General features: G+C 39.8%; 2 protein-coding genes, 1 long non-coding RNA gene and 1 other non-coding gene across 7 annotated transcripts in view; 3 read left to right on the plus strand and 1 right to left on the minus strand.

Moving 5' to 3' along the window:
* On the plus strand, nucleotides 1-12,691 carry actr10 (actin related protein 10). Of its 2 annotated transcripts, none has more exons than XM_003225781.4 (13): nucleotides 1-159; nucleotides 4,572-4,644; nucleotides 5,323-5,405; nucleotides 6,489-6,597; nucleotides 7,324-7,431; nucleotides 7,870-7,937; nucleotides 8,995-9,074; nucleotides 10,193-10,228; nucleotides 10,390-10,469; nucleotides 10,579-10,652; nucleotides 11,281-11,362; nucleotides 11,669-11,870; nucleotides 12,164-12,691. In XM_003225781.4, the coding sequence occupies exons 1-13, from the start codon at nucleotides 83-85 to the stop codon at nucleotides 12,343-12,345; spliced, it is 1,254 nt and encodes a 417-aa protein (XP_003225829.1). In that variant the 5' UTR covers nucleotides 1-82; the 3' UTR covers nucleotides 12,346-12,691. The 2 variants fall into 2 exon arrangements, with proteins under 2 accessions (XP_003225829.1, XP_062824726.1); XM_062968656.1 differs by lacking the exon at nucleotides 1-159 and adding an exon at nucleotides 3,693-4,482.
* On the plus strand, nucleotides 9,942-10,019 carry mir5435c (microRNA mir-5435c). The gene has a single exon (NR_130065.1). It is a non-coding gene; the product is annotated as a microRNA mir-5435c (primary transcript).
* Nucleotides 12,547-24,442, minus strand: part of LOC134295613 (uncharacterized) — a 19,892-nt gene continuing 7,996 nt past the window's right edge. Inside the window, exons 2-4 of one of the 2 annotated variants that reach the window (XR_010002245.1) lie at nucleotides 23,314-23,512; nucleotides 18,204-18,343; nucleotides 12,547-15,521 (exon numbers count right to left, since the gene is read on the minus strand). This is a non-coding gene — a long non-coding RNA (uncharacterized LOC134295613). Of the gene's footprint in view, nucleotides 16,521-18,203; nucleotides 18,344-23,313; nucleotides 23,513-24,442 lie in introns of both variants that reach the window. The other variant, XR_010002244.1, reaches the window with a different exon arrangement.
* The window catches only part of tbpl2 (TATA-box binding protein like 2), a 14,228-nt gene continuing 3,966 nt past the window's right edge, over nucleotides 14,181-24,442 (plus strand). Inside the window, exons 1-6 of one of the 2 annotated variants that reach the window (XM_062968657.1) lie at nucleotides 14,197-14,270; nucleotides 15,350-15,364; nucleotides 16,079-16,467; nucleotides 20,386-20,473; nucleotides 20,725-20,816; nucleotides 23,333-23,500. In XM_062968657.1, coding sequence (XP_062824727.1) covers nucleotides 14,220-14,270; nucleotides 15,350-15,364; nucleotides 16,079-16,467; nucleotides 20,386-20,473; nucleotides 20,725-20,816; nucleotides 23,333-23,500 — 803 coding nt within the window. In that variant the 5' untranslated portion in view covers nucleotides 14,197-14,219. Of the gene's footprint in view, nucleotides 14,271-15,349; nucleotides 15,365-16,078; nucleotides 16,468-20,385; nucleotides 20,474-20,724; nucleotides 20,817-23,332; nucleotides 23,501-24,442 lie in introns of both variants that reach the window. The other variant, XM_062968658.1, reaches the window with a different exon arrangement.

Here is a 24,442-nt window from a genome sequence, read left to right on the forward strand (position 1 = left end):
GTGCGCCGCTCTGAGAAAAGCCCCCTTGTGTTCCTTTGCTTCAGTCGTTGGAGCTTGGCCTTCTTCGGGAAAGGCCGCAGCGATGCCGCTCTACGAAGGCCTCGGGAGTGGCGGAGAGAAAACCGCGGTCGTGATGGACCTGGGCGCGGCCTTCACCAAGTAAGAGCCCCTCCCCTTCAGCATTAGGCAGTTCAAGCGGTGCCGAACCGCGTTAACTCTACAGTGTGGACGCACCAGTAATAATAATAATAATAATAATAATTGTGCGGTTTTCTGGCATTGTGTATTTCTGCCGCTTCTGTGACTGTTCATTTGGGGTTTGATGATTCCGTAGCCCACTTGTCGATGGATGTCCAGAATCAGCAGCATCCACCGCGGTCCTTTTTATCCTGGGCGACGACCGAGCCAGTATAGACTTCGTTTGGGTTTGTTTCTCCATAATGCTAATGGGTTAGGTGCTCTTAGTTCTGCTCCTCAGCTGAGGCCTCTCTGGCTTGGTTGGACCTACCGGTAGTTACACTACCGCCAGCACAGCCCTCAGTCATCATTGGAGCAGTTAAACCCCCCCACCACGTCAAGGTGACCCAAAGTGCAGACTGTGCAAGCAAACCGATGAAACCATGGATCATATCCTCAGCTGCTGTAAGAAAATTGCACAGACAGACTACAAACAGAGGCACAACTATGTGGCCCAAATGATTCATTGGAACCTATGCCTCAAGTATCACCTCCCTGCAGTTAAGAACTGGTGGGATCACAAACCTGCAAAGGTTGTGGAAAATGAACACGCAAAGATACTGTGGGACTTCCGAATCCAGACTGACAAAGTTCTGGAACACAACACACCAGACATCACAGTTGTGGAAAAGAACAAGGTTTGGATCATTGATGTTGCCATCCCAGGTGACAGTCGCATTGAAGAAAAACAACAGGAAAAACTCAGCCGCTATCAGGACCTCAAGATTGAACTTCAAAGACTCTGGCAGAAACCAGTGCAGGTGGTCCCGGTGGTGATGGGCACACTGGGTGCCGTGCCAAAAGATCTCAGCCGGCATTTGGAAACAATAGACATTGACAAAATTATGATCTGCCAACTGCAAAAGGCCACCTTACTGGGATCTGCACGCATCATCCGAAAATACATCACACAGTCCTAGACACTTGGGAAGTGTTCGACTTGTGATTTTGTGAAACGAAATCCAGCATATCTATCTTGTTTGCTGTGTCATACAATGTCATTGTGTCAATAATAATAATAATAATAATAACTTTATTTTTATACCCCGCCTCTATCTCCCCGGAGGGGACTCAGGGCGGCTTACATGGGGCCAAGCCCGAATAAAAACAGTAGCAGTATAAAACACAGCAATAGACAACAACTTGCACAATAAAAAAAAATTAAACATTAGCCAATAAAAAACAAGAACTAATAAAAACAAGGATTAAAACTGAGAGATTGTAAAAGTAGACTGGGTAAGGTGCACCATATAAATATTGTAAACACAAGGTGACTGATAAAGTGCTGCAAATTCTGGAAGTGCAAATTGGGATGGGAATAGACCCTGTGTCTATATCGAGTTGACAAAGGTAAAAGGTGCAAACCGGTACAAGAATGGTCACAGATACAGATTGCTTCTGGATTAGCAATCTTTATCTAAAGGCTTGAGTAAAGAGCCAGGTTTTCAAGCTCTTTCTGAATGCTACCAGGGTGGGGGCTTGCCTGATTTCCCTGGGGAGCGAGTTCCAGAGCCGGGGGGCCACCACGGAGAAGGCTCTCTCTCTCGTCCCCACCAACCGTGCTTGTGACGGAGGTGGGAGCGAGAGGAGGGCCTTCCCCGACGAACGAACAGATCGTGCAGTATGCTTTTGACGTGAACCTACTGGGACAGACAAGATTATTTCAACTCTTGTTTAATCCAATTATTTATATCCCGCTCCATCTCGGGCCGGCTTACACTGGGACAAGCCCAAAACAAATACTACATCAATAAAAACAGTAATACAATAGAGTCTCACTTATCCAAGACTCGCTTATCCAAGGTTCTGGATTATCCAGTACATTTTTGTAGTCAATGTTTTCAATATATCGTTATGTTTGGTGCTAAATTCGTAAATACAGTAATTACAACATAACATCACAGTGTATTGAACTACTTTATCTGTCAAATTTGTTGTATAACATGCTGTTTTGGTGCTTTATTTATAAAATCATAAGCAATAATAATACAGTAGAGTCTCACTTATCCAACACTCGTTTATCCAACGTTCTGGATGAGCAGCAGAAATAACAAGAACAACAGCAGCAATAAATAATAATAATAATAATAATAATAATAATAATAATAATAATAATGTATAGCCAACTTTTCTCTCGATCAACAATTAAAGTGGCTCACAACATTAAGAACAATATAATTTATAACCCAGACTATATAAATATTCAACTATTCTACAGTTCCTCCTAGTAAGCTTGGAAATAATTACACTACAGCCCCATCTACACTGCCATATAAAATTTAGATTCTGCTTTGATAATAATAATAAATAAACTTTATTTATACCCCGCCACCATCTCCCCAACGGGGACTCGGGGCGGCTTACATGGGGCCATGCCCAGAACAATACAATATAACAGAATATAAAAAGAACAACAAATCATAATCTGGATTATATGGCAGTGTAGAAAGGGCCTAAGTAACACAGATTTTTGTTCCTGGGTTATAAATGTCTTTTTCTAATTGGTCCTATCATACAACATGGACAACGTTTATTAAACTGCAAAAACGTTGTCTTTGTGGGAGGGACATTATCCTGCAGCACATTTTGCTCTAGTTTTTCAGTGAGTATCTCATAGTGTCTCAACCAATTCAGCCTAGTTTGTGACAGCCACAAAAACCCTGTTTCTGGAGTATATCATCTACAGTAGAGTCTCACTTATCCAACACTCACTTTGAATACATCGTGATATTTTGGTGCTAAATTTGTAAATACAGTAATTACTACATAGCATTACTGCATATTGAACTACTTTTTCTGTCAAATTTTTTGTATAACATGATGTTTTGGTGCTTAATTTGTAAAATCATAACCTAATTTGATGTTTAATAGGCTTTTCCTTAATCCTTATTATCCAACATATTCACTTATCCAACATTCTGCCGGCCCGTTTATGTTGGATAAGTGAGACTCTACTGTAATAATAATTTATTTGTTTGACCAGTCATATGACCATTTCAAAGTGCAACATAAATAAAAACAAGGCAAAAAGCATGGGAGGACAGCAGCGGACCTTCTGTTTGCCGTCAAAATCTTATTTTCCTGATTTTTCTTTCAGGAAATGTGCTTCTTTCGGGAAACGTGGAGGCCAAGAGTTTTTATTCTTTTATGTTTTATTATTTTTTTGGCTGTTGCTTTTAGTCATTGGCAAGACATTTTGACTGTTTCTCTTTTAACTTGCAATGGGAAAAAGGAAGAGAGAACGACTTCCCCCAGGCAAACAGAATGGCAAAGCAAGTAAACTGCTAAAGAAAGGAGAGGTTTCTCCACAGGATGATTCTATATCTGACCTTGTTTGCAGCAAAAAATATGAGTTACTTCAAGATAACCCGGACGATAGCTGCTATGAGGTGTTAACTAAAGACAAGAGGAAAATAGACGCTGAAACTAGCAGTGTGATTAACTCCACGGAGCATAAGGGGTCTATATCTGATTATGAACTGTTTGCTAAACAAGTATTCTTAACTCTGGATAATTTAAATCTGATATGTTCCAAGTTAGAGTCTATCCAAAAGAAATTAGAATGTATTAATTTTAATTCTGCTGAGTTTCTGAATCCCACAATTGGAATAATGCCAAAAGAGCATCAAAAAGAAACAGATAAGTCACAGCCTGTAATTAGGCAAGACCAAGTATCTGGACAACACTCAATTGCAAACAAAAGAATTAAATCATAACCTAATTTGATGTTTAATAGGCTTTTCCTTAATCTCTCCTTATTATCCAAGATATTCGCTTATCCAAGGTTCTGCCGGCTCATTTAGCTTGGATAAGTGAGACTCTACTGTACAATAAATTCACAGTATAGTAACACATCTTTCAAAAGTTAAAATAACTTAAAACATAGACAGTAATCCCAATCCGTGGTCAAGCACCATAGGACATGGGCCATTTTAAGGGGAATGGAAATCTGAAAATACATATTCTTTGGTGACTAGGGATGGGAACGACTAAAGGTAATAAAGTGCATGGAATGGCCAAGGCCTAGGTAAGGCACATGGACAATTAATTATTGGTTATGAGAAGGCACCTGGGAACATCCAAGTTTTCAGATCTTTCCAGAAGGAAATCCAAGTTCTATAGTAAAATATACAGGAACAAGGTGGAAGACGTTGTGTTCCTACATGTTCTGAGAAAGGGTGACTTCTTGGTCAAACTGTTGGCATATTATGGTAACCACAACTGGATGAAGTACTCGACTTAATGGTAATTGAAACAAAAAACAGATAATCTAAATTCTGTTGTTCTTTGGTTTACATAAATGCATGTTTGCATATAAACTTATTTTTTTCCAGATGTGGCTTTGCAGGAGAAACAGGACCAAGATGTGTCATTCCTAGTGAAATAAAGAAACCAGGCATGTCAAAGGTAGACCTCTTTTTTTAAACATGGCGTGGTGTTACTGTTTCAGTGTATAGTAAATGTCAGTTTGGATAATTACAGGTTGTTTCTCCTATGAATAATAAAAGAAAAGAAAGTGCTTCAGTGCTTTTAATAGCTGTGTAGAAGAAGGCATTTATGTGTGATGGTGTATTATTCTTTGATTATGTTTCCTGTAAGGCAGAGGGTTGAATTGGATGGCTGTCAAAGTCTCTTCCAACGCTATGATTCTGATTGTTTGCATGACAATCAGTACTTGTAAAAGTTCATTTTTCTGCATAACTATTAGGTACAGGAGTCCTTTCTTGTATTTCACATCTTAATCAGCTGACACACATGTCAGCCATAAAGAGTTGTAGTCCAAAACACATGGGGTTTGAAAACCGCTGATATAAGTACTGAGCTTGTTGGATGGCAGTGGTGGGCTATTAAATAGCATGCTAACCAAAAGTAAGCAAGCAAGCTAAAAGATATCAATTAACAGGTACTTAAAGTGCAGCCTCCTTGTTCAAATTTTGCATGGAGAAAAGCACATTAGTTAAAAATGGGTACATTTCAACATGCTGTTCAAGTAGCTGATACAATATCTATCTATCTATCTATCTATATATATATATGAATGACATTTTAAAAATTGCTTTTGATCGTGCTTTTTTTCTTCCACAGCCTGTCAAAGTGGTCCAATACAACATTAACACAGAAGAATTGTATTCGTACCTGAAGGAATTTATCCACATGCTTTATTTCAGGTAGGAAAAAAGGGAAAATTCATTTTCTTTTGGTAACCTTGTCCCTGACATTTTTTAGAGGAGGAGTTGGGCTATAAATTAAATTAAATGGCTAGGAGAGTGTATGTGTACAATCAAAATAAAACAAGATATTTGTGTTATATAGTTTAAAATCTCCAGTTCCATCAAGACTGCAGAGGATATGGTGCAATACTTATGAAGATGGTGCTATATGAGTCTTAGCATGTATGCCAGCCTTGTTAATATCAGGCAAATAAAAGCCTCCTCTTTTTTGTCTCCCCAAGGCTTAAGAGCAATCTATATTTTAGTAAGGTATAAAAACAGCAAAATAAATCACTCCTATGGTAATACCTTTTTACTGGCCCAACCAAAATGCGCAACATAAACGACACACGCTTTCAAGACTTCATAGGCTCCTTTATAAGGCAGAGATGGTAAAATAATATACAGTACAGTGCAAAGTGAGAGTGCTGTGCTTACAGTATGTTTTGTGTACTTTAAAAAGTGTAAGATGAAAGGTAAGCAAATCCCAAGGCCATAAAATGAGTGGAAATAAAGGCAGTAAAACATAAAACCTGATTTCTATATTAGCAGTTTTAGAGCACTTTCCTCTGTAAACTCTTTTCGTCATCTATACAGTATGGAGTCATGGGATCGTGTGATTGATTTGATTTCTATCCAGTATTTCGCCTGAATGGGATTAAAAGCAGCTTACAATTTAAATTAAAACAGAACATCTAAAGCAATATGGAAAGGAAAAGATAAAAAGCATGGTGTGAGAGAGCTATCTAGTTCTTTCCTAAAGCCTTTCTGTGTCAAGAAACACAACAAAAACCTTCCACATTTTTTCTGATGCCTTTTGATATGTTGATTAATCATACAATCTTGTGCATGTTTACTTGAATATAAGTATTATTGTTATTAGGGGGAATTTACTCCATATTTATTGCGTGTAAGATTTGTCTTGAAGTTTAGAAACTTCTGAGTGTTAAGTCTGCTGGAATATCTTCATAGAAAATGAATTTGTACAGATGGTTAACCAGCTGTGATTCATCTTTCTGGTATTATGCGTTAACCTTTCAGGCACTTACTGGTAAACCCCCGAGACCGTCGTGTTGTGATTGTGGAGTCAGTGCTGTCCCCTTCCCATTTCAGAGAGACACTCACAAGGGTTCTGTTCAAGTATTTTGAGGTAATGGATTCAAAACCTCTGATACTGCTGGCATCTTAATACATATTGAGGGTTTTTTGGCTTGCTTGTGGGAGAATCATCTGCTGTCTTGAACTGGGTTTTTCAAAATCTTCTGTAATCACTGCTGGGAGACTTCCAGAAGCCTGAAGCTATGCTTGTTCTTTAGGTATTGCTATCACAATCTTTAGTATGAAAACTGTTTTACTTCCAGGTTCAGACCAGGTCTTGGGAAAAAATATTATTTAACACTACAATTTTGTGAGCTGTAAAACTTTTCCATATTCTGTTTCAAATATCTGCTCTGATATTGTTTATGAAGCTCTCACTCACTTTTTATATCCATTTAATTAATATACATGTCAAACAGAGGAGTCTTTTGCATGCTCCTGAGGAGAATAAGCGTTTGTTCCATATATTTTTAGGACAATGATGGCAAAAGTGTGTGCCTTTTATGTCCAAGCGGATCAATTCTGCCAAAGGTTGACCATAGAATCATACTGGAGGACTAAAGATACCCAAAAAAGAACATCTTAATCAAATCCACAATAATCAGACCTGCAGATTTGGAAGACCAACTGTATTTGACAACCAAGTCCAGTACTAGCAACATTTTTCCTTCCTCGGATCCTTTTAACTAGATAATAAGACCAAGGGCTTCTGTATGTAAAGCATAGTGTGGGAATATCTTCACTGTCACTTAATTCATCTACTTTTTGTTTAATCTAGGTTCCTTCTGTGCTCTTCGCCCCGGGTCACCTGATGTCCCTTTTGACCCTTGGGATTAATTCAGCCATGGTCTTGGATTGCGGTTACACAGAAAGTCTGGTGTTACCTGTATCCTTTATGTTTAGATTCTCCGTCTCCCTGAAATTCTTCAGTATAAGTAAGGCATCAGGGTTGCAATAGTGAAGAAAACATAGTTTCCATATCAACCAATTAACTTGTAGCCTTGGAAAGAAGATGTATTTATTTCTTGGATTTATGTCATGCCTTTACTCCCAAAATGGAATGGAGGATGAATTTTTATGGTGAAGAAATGCAATTAAAATGTTAAAGCAAGATTCAGCATAAGAGATCAAGAGTACAGTTAATCTTACCAATAAAAGCAACTCTCATTAACAGTAAGATCAGCAAATATTTAACTATCACAAGAAATTAAAACTACTTGAAGTCTATGTACGATGCCCAAATGACTGTATGTGCAATTTAGGGCACGTATTTGGCCTGCTGTATCATAAATAGCATAAATGAAACATCCTTAGCTGCTTGCAGATTTATGAAGGAATACCAGTTCTGAATTGCTGGGGTGCCCTTCCTTTGGGAGGAAAAGCCATCCACAAGTAAGTTGACAGAAAATATTTTGTTAAAGCATTCATACTGTGGATGGAAATACTGGATACATTCAGAGATAAGATTTCTGTGTGCCCAGGCGATCGCTTTTCCAAATTTGATGGAAAGGTGCAGAAAATAACAAGCTAGTGTCCCTAAGAATCTGCAGTTCGGACACCTGAAAAATATATCAGAACAATCCTTGTAGATATGTTCAAAGTCTTTTGTAGAGATTCATGAATTTTTTTACAAAATCCATAATATCAACCACCGTGTGTTTGATATGTATAGAAAATAGCATATTGTTCAGAGATGGCATGGAGAAAGAATAATAATTACAGTTTGACTACAGACTGTTTTAAAGTCCGTATCTCCCAATATGGGCCTTCCTGAGATTGAAGACTTGTGGACAGGCTTTCTCTTGGCCTCATTGGTCTATAAATATTAACTGTTACAGAAGGCCCTTTAAATTGTTATTTTGGATTTTGGATAATTGGATTTTAATCATATGTTTTATATTTTTTATATTGTTTTAATTGGATTTTCATTGCTGTTTTAATTATGTGTAGGCATCGAATTGTTGCCAGTTTTGTACGCCGCCCTGAGTCCCTTTGGGTGAGAAGGGCGGGATATAAATGTTGGAAATAAATATTTTTCTCGTCCTTGTATTTTAAAGGTGGAAAAACCAGAATTATAGGCCTGCTTTTTAAAATATAAAAACACTTATCTGGGCATTTCTAAGTCCTCCAGTCTGGTCAATGCCTGGATGATCTAGAAGTGGCTAGCCAAGTTTTCTCTCTGTGCATTTCTGGGTGTTAATCACACGGGAAGACCTAGCTGTGTTCTCAGTAGGCATTTCTAGGTCCTCCAGTGAAATTCTATAGTCAGCTTCCTCTGGCCATAGAATTGCACTAGAGGACCTAGAAATGCCTAGAGAGAATGTATTTTAGGTTGCATGTTTGTGGTAGTCGAGATCCATCACACCATCCCACTTTGTGGAACACATATCTATGCATCCATACACTTTCATATAGAGAGATAAAATGGCCATTCTTTGCAATCCTATAGAGAACTGGAATACCAGCTGCTGGAACAGAGCACTGTGGACACTGGAGCCACCAAAGGACAGAGTCTCCCATCAGTGATGGGTAATTCATTTTTTTTTTAATTTAAGAAAAATGCTTCTCATTTGCACTGTTTTGAGGAAGGATAATTATATCCCCGTTTGATTATTAATATTAGAAAAATAAAATCCGTGGGCAGTCTGTCTTCATTAAAGTGAATAGAAATGTCTTTCTGAAATCATATTGGACCTAAGAAGCAGTAGTTAGTGAGCCTTACTGAAGCCTCTTCTTCTAACAGTGATGGTGTTAGTTAATTCAGGGGAATAGCCAGTACACTGGATCTCAGTTTCTTCAATTCTGTATTTTTAAGATTAACTTGGCAGAAGCTACATATATATTGTGACTTTAGATGCTCAATTTCAATATTCTGTTAGACTAGTGTTGAACAAACAGTATGTGTATGTTGTACATTTTCTGGGCTGTATGGCCATGTTCCAGAAGTATTATCTCCTGACGTTTCACCCACATCTATGGCAGGCATCCTCAGAGGTTGTAAGTTAATAATTTTAACTGTTTTATAGTGCATTGTACATTTTTTATATATGTGTTTTATTGTAAGCCGCCCTGAGACCCCTGTTGGGTGAGAAGGGCGGGATATAAATGTTGTAATAAATAAATATACCTGCCATAGATGTGAGTGAAACGTCAGGAGAGAATACTTCTGGAACGTGGCCATACAGCCCGGAAAACATACAGCAACCCTGTGATCCCAGCCATGAAAGCCTTCGACAACACAAGTATGTGTTTTAATGCTGCCATTTTGAAAGAGCAGTTCACTGTCTTTTTCTACAGTTTGACCCCTGTTTCAGTGGGGCATATATTCCAGGACTTCATGTGTTTATGTAAAACTATGGGTAATAGCTAATCCTATGGAATGAAAAATGCAAAACCATGGAGTCATACTGGAGGATCTAGCAAATGCCTAGAAAAAATAACTTTAGGCATTACTAGGACCTCCGGCTCGTCTGTGTGATAAGTCTCCGGTGGAAGCCTGTCATAGAATCACCCCGAGAACCTAAAAATGTCTAAAGTGGATATATTTTGTCAGCTGCAGCTATGCTCCCAGCACACTCTGCATTGAGGTCTAGTCAGTTCATGTTGAATGCAGATCTGTTAGACTAAACTGCTTCCTGTATTTTTAGGTTCTGTTCCAGAAGACATTGTAGAAGATATAAAAGGTAAATAAATGTCTTTATATAAATCATACTCTCCCTACTGACCTGGAGAGTTTTAGAAAAAAACATTTTAATCAAACCCACAAATAATCAAATCCCCAAAAGTCAAACCCACTAATTGGAGAGCTGGCTGTAATTGAGAATACTTTTGTCTTTCTCTGAAGTTCGTACTTGCTTCGTGAGTGACCTCCAGCGAGGGCTAAAAATACAGGCAGCAAAGTTCAATATGGATGGCAGTGCTGAGGTATGTGTGGAACAAGGTGGATTTCCAATTCAGTCAAAGAGACTTGATTTTGTGAAAATGTTAGATTTTTTAAACATTTCTCCATTTGATAATGTTGATTCTCTTTCAGCGACCAACCCCACCTCCTGATGTAGATTATCCGCTGGATGGAGAGAAGATTTTACATGTCAGTGGAGCCATTAGGTGAGAAGCATGGCTGTGTTTTGCATTATCATGTGGATTGATGTTATCTCCCTATCATTTATGTACTAGGTTCTGGTAACAATTCTGCTAGGACCCTATGACTAATTTATATTCCTCATTAGCAGTCCATAGTATCTGTAGAAGCCTTATCCAGCAACACGTTTCACATGAGTTGATGTTCTTCTAATCAGTTTCCTACACTGTCCATAAGATCAATTTTACCCTAGGAGCCAAGATGGTGCAATGAGTTAAACCCTTGTGTTGGCTGAACTGCTGACCTGAAAGTTGGGTTGCTGACCTGAAGGTTGGAGGTTCAAATCTGCGAGATGGGGTGAATTCCCATCTGTCAGTTCTAGCTTGTAGGGACATGAGAGAAGCCTCCCAGCAGGATGGTAACACATCTGGGCATCCCCTGGGGAATGTCTCTGTAGATGGCCAATTCTCTCACACCAGAAGCGACTTTGCAGTATGTTCTCGAGTCGCTTCTGACACAATGATTTTTTTACACCTTTGGAATCCGTAGGAAAGGTGAAAAGGGGTGGGCAATTTACTTTAGTCTCTTGAAAATAAATGGTCTTTTTTAAAGCATATGGATTACTCAGTGCCTCCTTTTGTTTCTTACCTACAGAGACTCTGTTGTTGAAATACTCTTTGAGCAGGATAATGAAGAAAAATCAGTGGCCACATTAATACTGGACTCACTTATGGAGGTACCACAGCTATCCATCTGTCCCTGACAGCAATAAACCCCTTCGTCCATTACACATTATGGACATCAAAATTCTTAGATGCTCAAGACCCATGATACACAATAGCAAAGTAAAATGGTGTCCCTTATATATAATCAAAAAATTGAAATTTTTAAGGAGAATTTTTAAAAAATAGTTTCAAGAAGTGGATGATTGAATCTGTGGATACAGCCAATTGGCAAATAAGAGATAATTCTGGCTTTCTGTAGGATGGATCCTGTTCATGGGTCTAATGAAATGTTTTCCCTCCTTTTTCTCTCTGGCCAGTGTCCAATAGATACCAGAAAGCAGTTGGCCGAGAACTTGGTGGTCATTGGCGGCACAGCGATGCTGCCAGGATTCCTGCACAGGCTGATGGCCGAAATCAGGCACTTGGTGGAGAAGCCCAAGTACAAGGAGATCCTGGGCTCAAAGACCTTCCGAGTGCACACTCCGCCTGCAAAGCCCAACTGCGTGGCCTGGTTAGGAGGTCAGTCTGGAATAACTTGAGAAGAAAGCACAGGGTGGGGCGGGGAACTGGAATTATGGGGCATATCAGATAGATCCAGCTTTGAGCAGTCACTGAGAATCTAATGCAGGCATGGGCAAACTTCGGCCCACCAGGCGTTTTGGACTTCAACTTGGGAATTGTGGAAGTTCAAAACACCTGGATGGCCGGAGTTTGCCCAAGCCTGGTCTGTAGCCACTGTCACTTGTGTCTTTGAGTTGGTTTGTTTGTTTTTGTCTCATGAATCAAAATGGCTCATTTGTTCCCCTTTACAGGAGCCATTTTTGGGGCCCTCCAAGACATCCTCGGGAGCCGTTCGGTGTCAAAAGAATACTACAACCAGACAGGCCGCATTCCCGACTGGTGCTGCCTCAATAACCCTCCTTTGGAAATGATGTTTGATGTGGGAAAAACACCTCCCCCTTTGATGAAGAGAGCCTTTTCCACGGAGAAGTAGAATTTTCCCTCTGGGACAGGAATTCATTCCACTTTATGGCACTCCCTTCCTCGCTTTTCTTCCTGATGCTGAACTGTCATAGAACTGAATGCAGTTCCGGATCAGTGGACACAAAGTTGACCTCTTCTGTCAGCTACACCAACCTTAAACGACACCCCATTGTTGTGCTTATTTATTGTGTACAGTAATCACCAAACAAGGTCACAAGACTTTGGCTTTTATTATTATTTAAAGCATTTGAAACTGAAGCTTCTCTGAGCTCAGAACTGCACATGCAACTATCTTTGCCAATGTAATGTTGTAGTTTACTTTAGTCATCTATTAAACATAGAAAAATGAAATTGTAGCATTGTGTGTGTTTTTCCTTCCTTTCAGAAGAGTCCTTTGATTACATCTTGCATGGAAAGATTGGTAGGCAAAGTACACATTTAATGTAACCAGCTACCCTGTGTTTTATTTAATATAATCATAGAATCCTAGAGTTAGAAGAGACTTTATGGGCCATCCAGTCCAACCCCCTGCCAAGAAGCAGGAAAATCGCATTCAAAGCACCCCTGACAGATGGCCATCTGGCCTCTGCTTAAAATCCTCTAAAGAAGGAGCCTAATCATAATATATAATATATGTATTTCCTTGTATGTATTTTATGTTGATATGTTTTAACTGTATCGTATCACAACTCAAGGCATTAGTAGAGAAGGGTAACAAATATATTACATTGAAATACAGTACAAAATATTTAGGACCAGAAGAATCACCCCCCCCCCCCCGGATTTTTTAATGCATGTATATAAATAATAAAATACCATTAAAAAAAGACACAAATGTAAACATAAAATCAATTGATTTTTCATATACGCTTAGCCTGATTATTATTTTGAACACAAGATTTTAAATAATTTTGTGCACGACACCAAGTTTGTGTACATTGAACCATCAGAAAGCAACCCAAATGAACAAATTTGAAGTATTTTGGCTTTGAAAATTCTGGATATGGCATAATTCATGTAAGCTACATTAATTGTAAAAGTTGCCTTCTGCGAAGCCTTCCTTTTGCTCTCTATCACAGAAACACTGAATTATTATTTATAACCTGCTTTTTTAAAAAAAAGATCAAACAAATTTACAGTAAAGCTAATACAATACTATTTTAGACCTACAAATACATTAAAATAGAATTACATATTAATGCATTAAAAGAAATAAACTGGCTAAAAACTTAATTCATAGCTAAAACCACCGAACCCCCGACTTGATCTTATATTGTTTTTCTATGCAAATATGGATAATCATGGGAGGCTATGGGGCTGCATTTCTTGTCTCAAAATGCCTTCTAGGGAATGTGGCAGTTTTGCTATGTTTTTATGTTGTCTTGAACTGTTTTTAAGCCCAGGAGAAGCGTTTTTTTCAAAACTAGAACTCACTTCTGGCTTATTCCCAGTTATTAAAAGGCCTGTTTTGTGCATCTAAAATTGCCCAATGTGTAGATCCAGCCTAAAGTATTAAGAATCCATGAATGTTATGTCTTTGCTGATTTATTAAATCCTAAAGGATGCTTTAAAGTTGTTGCTACACTTGTCTGGAATATCAGTATGTAAACAGATCTTTTCTCACCTTAGAAACTAGCTGAGGAAATGAACTTGGATCTTGTTAGTTGTATATTTATATATTCTGTTCACCTGAGAATGAATGGCCCCCAATCTCAGCCTTTTTCATTCAGTGCACCTGGATCTCCACTTTGCATCCTCATTCACACAGCTGCAGGTATTTATCTGACTCGCCTTTGCTGGAAAGATGAAGTTGGGGGTGAACTTTCCAACATCTCATCTACCCTAGAGAATTCAGAAGTCAGTTCTCCCAGAGCTTGAAGAGCCATGGATGGGGAATTCTCCCTAGAAAGCTACTTAGACCAATGCACAAACCAGGTAAAGAGAAAGGATGCTGAACATGACTTTAGGGCACATCCCTTCAACTTATTTCTCACTTTATTCATTTACTTTCTCATTTATTTTATTTCTATCTCACCTTTCTCTTGACATAGGAACTCAAGGTAGATATCAACATTTTTCCTTGGCCCCAAAAGGCTTTTTAGGAACTATGAGTGGCATTTATAACCAAATTTGAAAGATTTTGTCTTCCTGGTTTGAAAGCATTTCCTGTTATTAATTGTGTGGAACTTACTTTGAAAGTAGTTGATAGACTTCAAAAGCAGAGTTTTTGTGGCTGCCACAAACTAGGTTGAATTGGCTGAGACTCTATGAGATACTCATTGAAAAACTAAAGCAAAATGTGCTGCAGGATAATGTCCCTCCCACAAAGACAACGTTTTTGCAGTTTAATAAATGCTGCCCATGTTTTTATGATAGAACCAATTAAGAAAAGACATTTATAACCCAGGAACAAAAATCCGTGTTACTTAGGCCCCTTCTACACTGCCATATAATCCAGATTATAAAAGCAGAATCTGGATTTTATATGGCAGTGTAGATGGGGCCATAGTGTAATTATTTCCAAGCTTACTAGGTGGAACTAGAATAGTTGCATATTTATATATTCTGGGTTATAAATTGTATTGTTTTGAATGTTGTGAGCCACTTTAGTTGTCAATCGAGAGAAAAGTTGGCTATACATTATATTATTATTATTATTATTATTATTATTATTATTATTATTATTATTATTATTATTATTATTGCTGCTGCTGCTGCTGTTCTTGTTATTTCTGCTGCTCATAGTAATAGTATTGTGAATTGTTCTTTAGTCCAGACCATGCAAATGAGCCATTCTATTGCAAAGTTCAGCAAATTGCATTTATTCTTGCAATGACTAAATATATAGTTATATTATTTCTCTTGTACTTCTAATTATAATAATTATGTCTGTAGGAAGCAATTCAAATGATAGGGCATTGAAGAAGGGGTTTCACTGTGTCAACCTGCATTAATTCTACAGTGTTGTTACACTTGTGCTTATTCAGATGCCAATTCTGATTTATTTTTTTTAGGTGCCAAGTCAAAATGTAAGATTGAGATGATGATGGTGGTGGTGGTGGTGGTGGTGGTGGTGGTGGTGGTGGTGGTGGTGGTGGTGGTGGTGGTGGTTGTTGTTGTTGTTGTTGTTGTTGTTGTTGTTGTTGAAAGCCCCGAGAATTCATTGTCTTTCAAATGCATGCTAATCTAGAGAGAAAACTGCATTATAAATGTTCTCAAACTGGATATATAAGAACACTTACATTATTGAACAACAATAATAGATTTATTCCTATTACTCCATAGCATTGAGCCATGAGAGGTAAAGTGGTACCAAACTGCATTAATTCCATAGTGTAGATACACCCCAAACCAAGGGAGGAAAAATCTTTGGTTGGGTAAAAAAGCCTAGAATTCCAATATTTTAAGGTAATGGGGAATAAGGGGACCTCAGTTGTGTAGGACTTTAGACATTAAGATAAGAAACCTGTACTAAATCATGCCTGATCTAGAGTCACATATACACATGTGCCTTCAAGTTATTGACTTATGGCAACCCTATGCATTTAAATGAGTTTTCTTAGGAGGGAATACTCAGTTGGTTTTGGCCAGTTCCTTCCTCTGAAGTACGCTCCAAAGTGCACCTACACTATGGAATTAATACAGTTTGATGACCCTTGGGGTTTGAAAGTTCTGCTCAATGGTACCTAGTATTTTGTAAGGCCCAATGTCTTAACCCTTTTTCTCATTTATATTTATTGTAGGATGACCTTCCATCCATCAGCCCACAAGGATTCCCTCCCATGAGCCCTTTTACGACTGACATGCCCATGTCTCCGACCTTGGACATATCATTCGGTTCCCAGGCTGATAAAATCAAAGATTTCTCTTCAGTGGACCTCAGCTTCCTACCGGACGATTTGGACCGGAATAGCAAAGAGGACAATGGGGACAACATGCTGAGAGAGGAACATGGGGCTCAGCTGGAGATGCCAGAGAATGGGTTGTTTTTGGACAGCGGCAGTCCATCTCGGCCGAGGGATGGAAATGCAGCTCAGCCCTCGTCTGATTCCTTGGGGGGCTTCTTCCCTGTGACCCCAATGACTCCTATGACGCCAACCTCCGAAAGTTCAGGCATCGTTCCCCAATTACAGTGAGTCAACTCTTAAGGATGGGTCTTGCAAAATATTTCAGTGGGTCTCAGTCCTGGGAGACAAGTGGGGTACACAACATCATCATCATCACTCCATATCTAGCCTTACGCTTGTTTTAGTTGGACTTTAGTATTGCTATTTACAGTTAGGTACATTGGCATTTCTACAATCCATGAATTTTGTCAAGTATTTCTTTAACCTGAAGCAGAGTTTCTCAGCTCAAACCTCCAAGCAGTATTAAAGTACTGTCTCTAGTATGAGCAACACTTGCAATAAACAGCAAACACAGGAGTTTCTTTCCACAGGAAGGCTTTATCTTTCGTTGCAGGTATTTACAGTATTCACACCTCTCTCCAGAATCCTCCAATTCACTACACATCATCACATCACCTGACAACAACTTACTCTGTTAGTGTTCTTACGGGGGTTGCATGAAAAGTAATGCCTCCACCTTCGTAACTCCTCAACAGATGGCAGTCCTGGTCTGTGGCAGGTCCTGGCTTGTTCAACAGACTCTCCTCTACAGTTCCATTTGGCAGGAAGCCTTAGCATTGAACGGTTGTGTTGTTAAAGTGTGAAGTATGGAACCCTGCGCAGTCGGTCAATGCGACTTAAGCAACATGCAGTCATTGAATTCTTGACAGCAGAAGATGTCATCCCAAAGGAGATTCCTCAGAGAATGCAAGCTGTTGATGGTGATTGTGTTGATGTGAGTACTCTGCGTCATTGGGTGAGTAAGTTTAAAGATGTTGAGGTGGGAACATCTGACTTGCGTGACAAAAAAAGTATTGGATGTCCTGTGACAGCAACCACCGAGTTTCACAAGCAAAAGGTTGACAGATTGATCCAGGACGATTGTCGTATCACTCAGAGAGAAATTTCATGGATAATCGGCATTTCACAAGAATGTGTGGGTCACATTATTGCTTGGCTTGGCTATCAGAAGATCTGTGCACGATGGGTAACCAGGATGCTGATGCCTAAAATGAAAGCGCACAGACTTGAAATTTGCCAGGGACTCTTCTCGCGTTACGAGAATAAAGGTGACACCTTTCTTCTTTGGGGTGACACCTTCTGCTGTCAAGAATTCAATGACTGCACGTTGCTTAAGTCGCACTGACCGACCGTCTGCGCAGGGCTCCATACTTCGCACTTTAACAACCCAACCATTCAATGCTAAGGCTTCCCACCAAATGGAAGTGTAGAGGAGAGTCTACCAAACAAGCCGGTACCTCCCGCAGACCAGGACTGCCATCTGTTGAGGAGTTACAAAGGTGGAGGCATTAGTTTTCATTCAACCCTCGTATATACACTCACATGAGGCAATGTTCAATTCATGCTTTCATTGTTTTATACACCTGATGCAAACCTAACTTTAGGGTTTCATTCTCCTCATGCTTAATCACTGTAACTGTAATTCAGTACTTATAATACTTAAAGTAACCCAGCCTTTAACTTATTTATTTATTTATTTATTAAACTTGTATACTGCTACTCCCAGTTTGGCTCGGAGCGGTTTACAAAAATAGATTAAAACAATACACTTGGCTTTAAAATAATAAAAACAATAAAAACAACAATAAAAACAGACATAGCCCCAAGTTTTTCACCCATTGAAAGCTTGCCGGAAGAGCAAGGTTTTGCAGGCTTCAAAATAACTTCAAAATAAGTTAGTATATATTAAAACTCCAACAGACTTAACCATCCACAGCTTGGAAATTCAAAAAACACTTACTGATTTTGGCGTTTTATAGAAGGAATGCCATTTTACTGTGGCGTTGTATATGATGGGACTTAAGCATCCACGGATTTTGGTATACACAGAGGATCTTTGGAGCCAAATCCCAGCAGATACCAAGGGCCCACTTTATGTCACTGGAAAGAAACCAAAAAGGTTTATTTGTTTATTTTATTTACAGTATTTATATTCCGCCCTTCTCACCCCGAAGAGAACTCAGGGCAGATCACAATGCACATATACATGGCAAACATTCAATGCCATATGAACATAGAGACAGAGACAAAGACAGACAAAGAGGCAATTTAACCTTCTCCAGCTTCCAGCTTCCTGAGGGTATGTTCGATTCTGGCCAACATATAGACAGACACAGATGCAATTTAACATTTTCAGGTTTCCTGCTCCATGAGGGTCTGCTCGATTCCAGCCACAGGGGGAGCTGCTGCTTCATCGTCCACTTGTGACATCGAGTCCTTGATAGAGTACTTCCTCATTCTTCCGCATGCTGCTGGAAGTTTTTTATGGTGTTGTAAATTAGTTAAATTAGCCTCCTTGCATGAAGCAGTACCTAAATTTTCTACTCAACAGATGCAACTGTCCTTCGAGCTGCATAGGTCAACAGCAAGCTAGGCTATTAATGCTCGGGAGCACAATCCAACCCGGGCTGGCTTCAAACTCATGACCCCTCGGTCAATAGTGACTTACTGCAGCTGGCTATTAACCAGCTGCACTACAGCCCAGTTTTGGCAACAATATTAGCATATCATTACATATTGCATTATTTTTAGTGTTAGCTCCTTTGAATCTCCTTTGGGCGAGAGAAAGCATGACAATGACGATGATGATTTCAGAATTTCAGCTAAAGCTTCACATAGCAATTGTTAGAGCATGGTGGGCAATGTCTAATAGTTGGGACGCTTTGGGATCTAAAGCCAACTCAGACTGAGAAATGTGAAAAGAGAAAATTAAGGAATAGGTAGAAATTCAATTTAAAAGAAAGAGATAGGAGACAGAACTGGACACCTGACTTGATGATAATACCTATGAAAGGGATTTAGAAGACTTAGTGGACCACAAGAGTCAATAGTGTGATGCAACAGCTTAAAAGGCCAATGTGATTCTTGGTTCCATCAGTAGAGTCATGTGGCCGGCATGACTGCATGGAACGCTGTACCCTTTCCACCGAAGTTGTACCTATTGATCTACTCACATTTGCATGTTCTCAAACTGCTAGGTTGGCAGAAGCTGGGGCTAACAGTGGGAGCTCACCCCCTCTCTGGATTCATACTGTGGACCTTTTGGTAAGCAAGTTCAGCAGCTCAGCAGTTTAACTTGCTGCACCACCGGGGTTAAATACATTAGGCAAAAATATAATGATTAAAACATTAATCTATTTGAAACCCATAGATTAAAAACAAGGCCGAAACACACGATAAAATCTATCATAGCAATGGGATATCAATTTAAAATATAAGGGTTAAAACTGGCTGTGTTTTTGCAGGTAAAAAAAAAACCAGTTTGATTCATGGTTGGATTGCTGTGAATTTTTTGAGCTGTATGGCCATGTTCCAGTAGCATTCTTTCCTGACATTTTGCCTGCATCTGTGGCAAGCACCATCAGAGTTTTGCTCAGAGATCTGTTGGAAATTAAGCAAGTGGAGTTTACATATACCTGTGGAATAATGTCCAGGGTGGGAGAAAGAACCCTTGTCTGTTTGAAGCAAGTGTGAATGTTGCAATGAGGAAGCTTGATTAGCATTGAGTAGTAGTATTTTGGGTTTAAGCACTACGTTGCCTTGGGATCCCCCCAGTGGCACAGCGGATTAAACTGCTGAGCTGTTGAACTTGCTGACCGAAAGATTGGTGTTTCCAATCCGGATAGTGCGGTGAGCACCCGCTGTTAGCTCCAGCTTCTGCCAACCTAGCAGTTCTAAAACATGCAAATATGAGTAGATCAATAGGTACAGCTTCTGCGAGACGATAACGGCGCTCTATGCAATCATGCCGGCCACATGACCCTGGAGATGTCTATGGACAACGCCGGCTCTTTGACTTAGAAATGGAGATGAGCACCAACCCACAGAGTCGGACATGACTAGACTTAACATCAGGGGAAAAACTTTACATTTACCTGCCTTGGCTTGTGTTGCTTCCTTAAAACGTCTGCTTTATCTCCTAGGAATATAGTGGCCACTGTCAACTTGGCTTGCAAGCTGGATCTCAAGAATATAGCCCTTCATGCCAGAAATGCAGAATACAACCCCAAGGTAAGGGGAAAAAAGACAGGAAATTCTGACAATTATTCGCTTTGGGGGATGATCTGGAGCAGGCATGGGCAAACTTGGGCCCTCCAGGTGTTTTGGACTTCAACTCCCACAATTCCTAACAGCCGGTAGGCTGTTAGGAATTGTGGGAGTTGAAGTCCAAAACACCTGGAGGGGCCCAAGTTTGCTTATGCCTGGTCTAGAGCCCAAAAACGGGCTCGCTAAGTGATAATCTGGATTTTTCTGAATTTTAGAGGTTTGCTGCTGTGATCATGAGAATCAGAGAACCAAGAACGACTGCTCTTATATTTAGTTCCGGCAAAATGGTCTGCACGGGAGCAAAAAGGTAAGAATGCTTGGAATCTTTCTAAAATAGGGTTGCCAGGTTCAGGACAATTCCTGGCTTGCAGATTTTAAGTCGAAGGGTGTGTCTACACTGTGGAATTAATGCAGTTTGACGTCACTCAAACTGCTATGGCTCAGTGCTATGGAATCCTAGGAGTTGTTGTCACTTAACAAGGTCTTTTAATTTCCCTGCCAAAGAGTGCCGATGCTTCACCAAACTACAACTTCCAGGATTCTGTAATATTCAGCCATAGTCCCATGTCAGACTATACAGAGAAGGCATTGAAATCCACAAACATGTGGAAATTTTCAACAGAAAGGAGGAAACCATTAAAATGAACAAAATCTGGCTACCAGTATTAAAAGCTCTAAAATAATACAGAATATAATCTCTAAACTCAGGGTAATAAATAAAGAACAACACTCTAAAAACTGGGGAATTCCAGACAAGAAACAATCAAGGCCAGCTAATCACCTCCCAACAAAGGATTCCCCCAGGCAGGATGCAGCCAGGCTCTGAAGCTGCAAGGCTATTTAATACTAATCAAGGTGATTATTTGAAACATTCACACTTGCCTCAAGCAGAAAAGAGTTATTTCTCCCACCCTGAACATTCCACAGATAGATAGATAGATAGATAGATAGATAGATAGATAGATAGACAGATAATTTTTTTAATTTACAGTATTTATATTCCGCCCTTCTTTCTCACCCCGAAGGGGACTCAGGGCAGGTCACAATGTACACACACATGACAAACATTTAATGCCATATGAACATAGAAACAAAGACAGAGACACAGAGGCAATTTAACCTTCTCCAGCTTCCTGAGGGTATGCTCAATTCCGGCCACAGGGGGAGCTGCTGCTTCGTTATCCACTGTGACGCTGAGTCCTTGGATACTTCCTCATTCCAAACGCTGCTGGATGATTTTTATGGTGTTGTAAATTAGTTAAATTAGCCTCCCCACATAAGCAGTCCCTAAATTGTTTTGTCGAAGGCTTTCATGGCCGGGATCACAAGGTTGTTGTATGTCTTTCGGGCTGTGTGGCCATGTTCCAGAAGTATTCTCTCCTGGCGTTTCACCCACATCTATGGCAGGCATCCTCAGAGGTTGTGAGAGGTTGTCAGGTGATTCATACCTCACAACTTCTGAGGATGCCTACCATAGATGTGGGCGAAACGTCAGGAGAGAATACTTCTGGAACATGGCGACACAGCCCGAAAGACATACAACAACCCAGTCCCTAAATTTTCCGACTTGATAGATGCAACAACCTTTCGGGTTGCTTAGGTCAACAACGAGCAGGGCTATTTTTTATTTTAATTGTTGTGTGCTCACTCTGACAAGGACTAGCTTCGAACTCATGACCTCTTGGTCAGAGTGATTTATTGCAGCTGGCTACTAACCAGCCTGCACAGGCAAGAGGCCACTACAGCTAGAAATGTAATCCAATGATATGAACTATACAACAGTAAACCAAAATATAATCCGTGTGTTACCAACACATATACATTCATAGAAAGTAAAACTCTATATTCAGAGAAAGTAAAACTCTATATTCAGAGTTTGTGAGTCCAATGCCCACCAGAGTTCATGTTCCACGTGGAGGACTGTATAAATCTCTAATTGTGAGTCCAAATTTAAACGTCCAAGTAAGTGAATCCTTTTATGAAATCCAATGCTCTAACAAGTCCAAGGTTAGTCACCATCCATGACCGGTTTCGACTGTGTAGTCTTCCTCAGGTTGTGGTTATGCAGGTATGGAAAACCTGGAGTAGTCAATTTCGTTCTTTGAGTATATAAATTCAATGTATCATTGACAATGATAAACTCTCCTAAAAAAACTATCCCACAGAGGTGCTCTGCTACTGGTTTGATTCCTTAGGCAAGCACAAACTCTGAATATAGAGTTTTACTTTCTATGAATGTATATGTGTTGGTAACACATGGATTATATTTTGGTTTAATTACTGTTGTATAGTCCATATCATTGGATTACATTTCTAGCTGTAGTGGCCTCTTGCCTGTGCATTTCAGGGAATCCTTTCTTTGTATTATTACTAACCAGCCTGCGCCACACCGCCTGACAAAGGATCCTCCCCCCAGGCAGGAAGCAGCCAGGCTTTGAAGCTACAAGATTTAATGCTAATCAAGGTGATAAATTGAAACATTCCCACTTGCCTCAAGCAGACAAGAGTTCTTTCTCCCACCCTGGACATTATTCCACGGATATATAAACCTTCCTTGCTTAGTTTCTCCATACTGCACAACCTCTGAGGATGCCTGCCATAGATGTGGGTGAAATGTCAGGAGAGAATGCTTCTGGAACATGGCCATACAGCCCATCAAGCCAAAGCTGTTGCAGTTTAGTAAACTTTCCCTGTGTTTTTTTATGATAGAACCAATTAGGAAATGACATTTTTATAACCCAGGAACAAAAATAATATTATGGAAAGACACAAACATGACCTGAAAAGACCTCATTGTTGCTCACCTTTCCTGTTGACTTGCAGCGAAGAGCAGTCCCGGCTGGCCGCCCGGAAGTACGCTCGCGTGGTGCAGAAACTCGGCTTCCCGGCGAAATTCCTAGACTTCAAAATCCAGAACATGGTTGGCAGTTGCGACGTGAAGTTCTCCATCCGGTTGGAAGGCTTGGTTCTCACTCATCAGCAGTTCAGCAGGTGTGTCCTCACCTGGATAGGCAGCAAATAAGGAATGCATTAACACCAGGTATATGCAAACTTGAGCCCTCCAGGTGTTTTGTTGGACTACAACTCCCACAATTCCTAATAGCCTACCGGCTGTTGCAGTCCATGCAAAGAGGTTTAGTAACGACTGAGGCTCTTTCAGGCAGGGGGGAAATATTTTTATCCCATCGCTGCCACCAAATTGCAAAGATGTCATCAAGGGGGAGAAATCTTTTTATAAAATCTCACCTCTGACACCAATTGCGGAGATGGGAATGAGTTTCTATTGATTAATTATATTTATATTATTACTAGCTGTGCCCAGCCACGCGTTGCTGTGGCGAAGTATGGTGTTATGGGAAATAAAGTAGTTAAGGTAAAGGGTCCCCTGGGCTGAGTGGGTTGCTAGGAGACCAAGTGAGCAGAGCTTAGCCTTCTAACTGGCAGCAATTGGATAAAAACAATTATTCCTCTCCCTCTAATTAGGACTTTGTTTTTCTTTTCTTTTTGTTGTATCAACCTAGAGGCATGGATGAGGGGTTGTGATGTCAATTTTCAAGGTTGTGGGGTGTTTACTTTTGTTGTTTTGTCTGCTGCCGTGATGCCATCACTCTTTTATATATATCTATATATATAAAAGGCTTTTGGCATCACGGCGACTCACAAAACAACAAAACCCAACACCCCCCAAACTCTAAAATTGGCAACACAATCCATCATCCCTGCCTCCAGTAAGATACAACACAATCACACAAAAAACACAATCACAACACCAAAAAAAGGCCAGAACCCACAACAGGCAATGTGCCATGCTTTCTATATTTTGTAATATATATATAAAATGCAAAATAATAAATACAGCCAGACATTGGAGCTGCAAGGATATTCAGTGCAATTCAACCACACCAATAAAAGATTAACATTCGTAAAAGGTGA

Source organism: Anolis carolinensis, chromosome 1 (assembly GCF_035594765.1).
Source record: "Anolis carolinensis isolate JA03-04 chromosome 1, rAnoCar3.1.pri, whole genome shotgun sequence".
In the NCBI taxonomy this organism is placed as follows: Eukaryota; Metazoa; Chordata; class Lepidosauria; order Squamata; family Dactyloidae; genus Anolis; species Anolis carolinensis.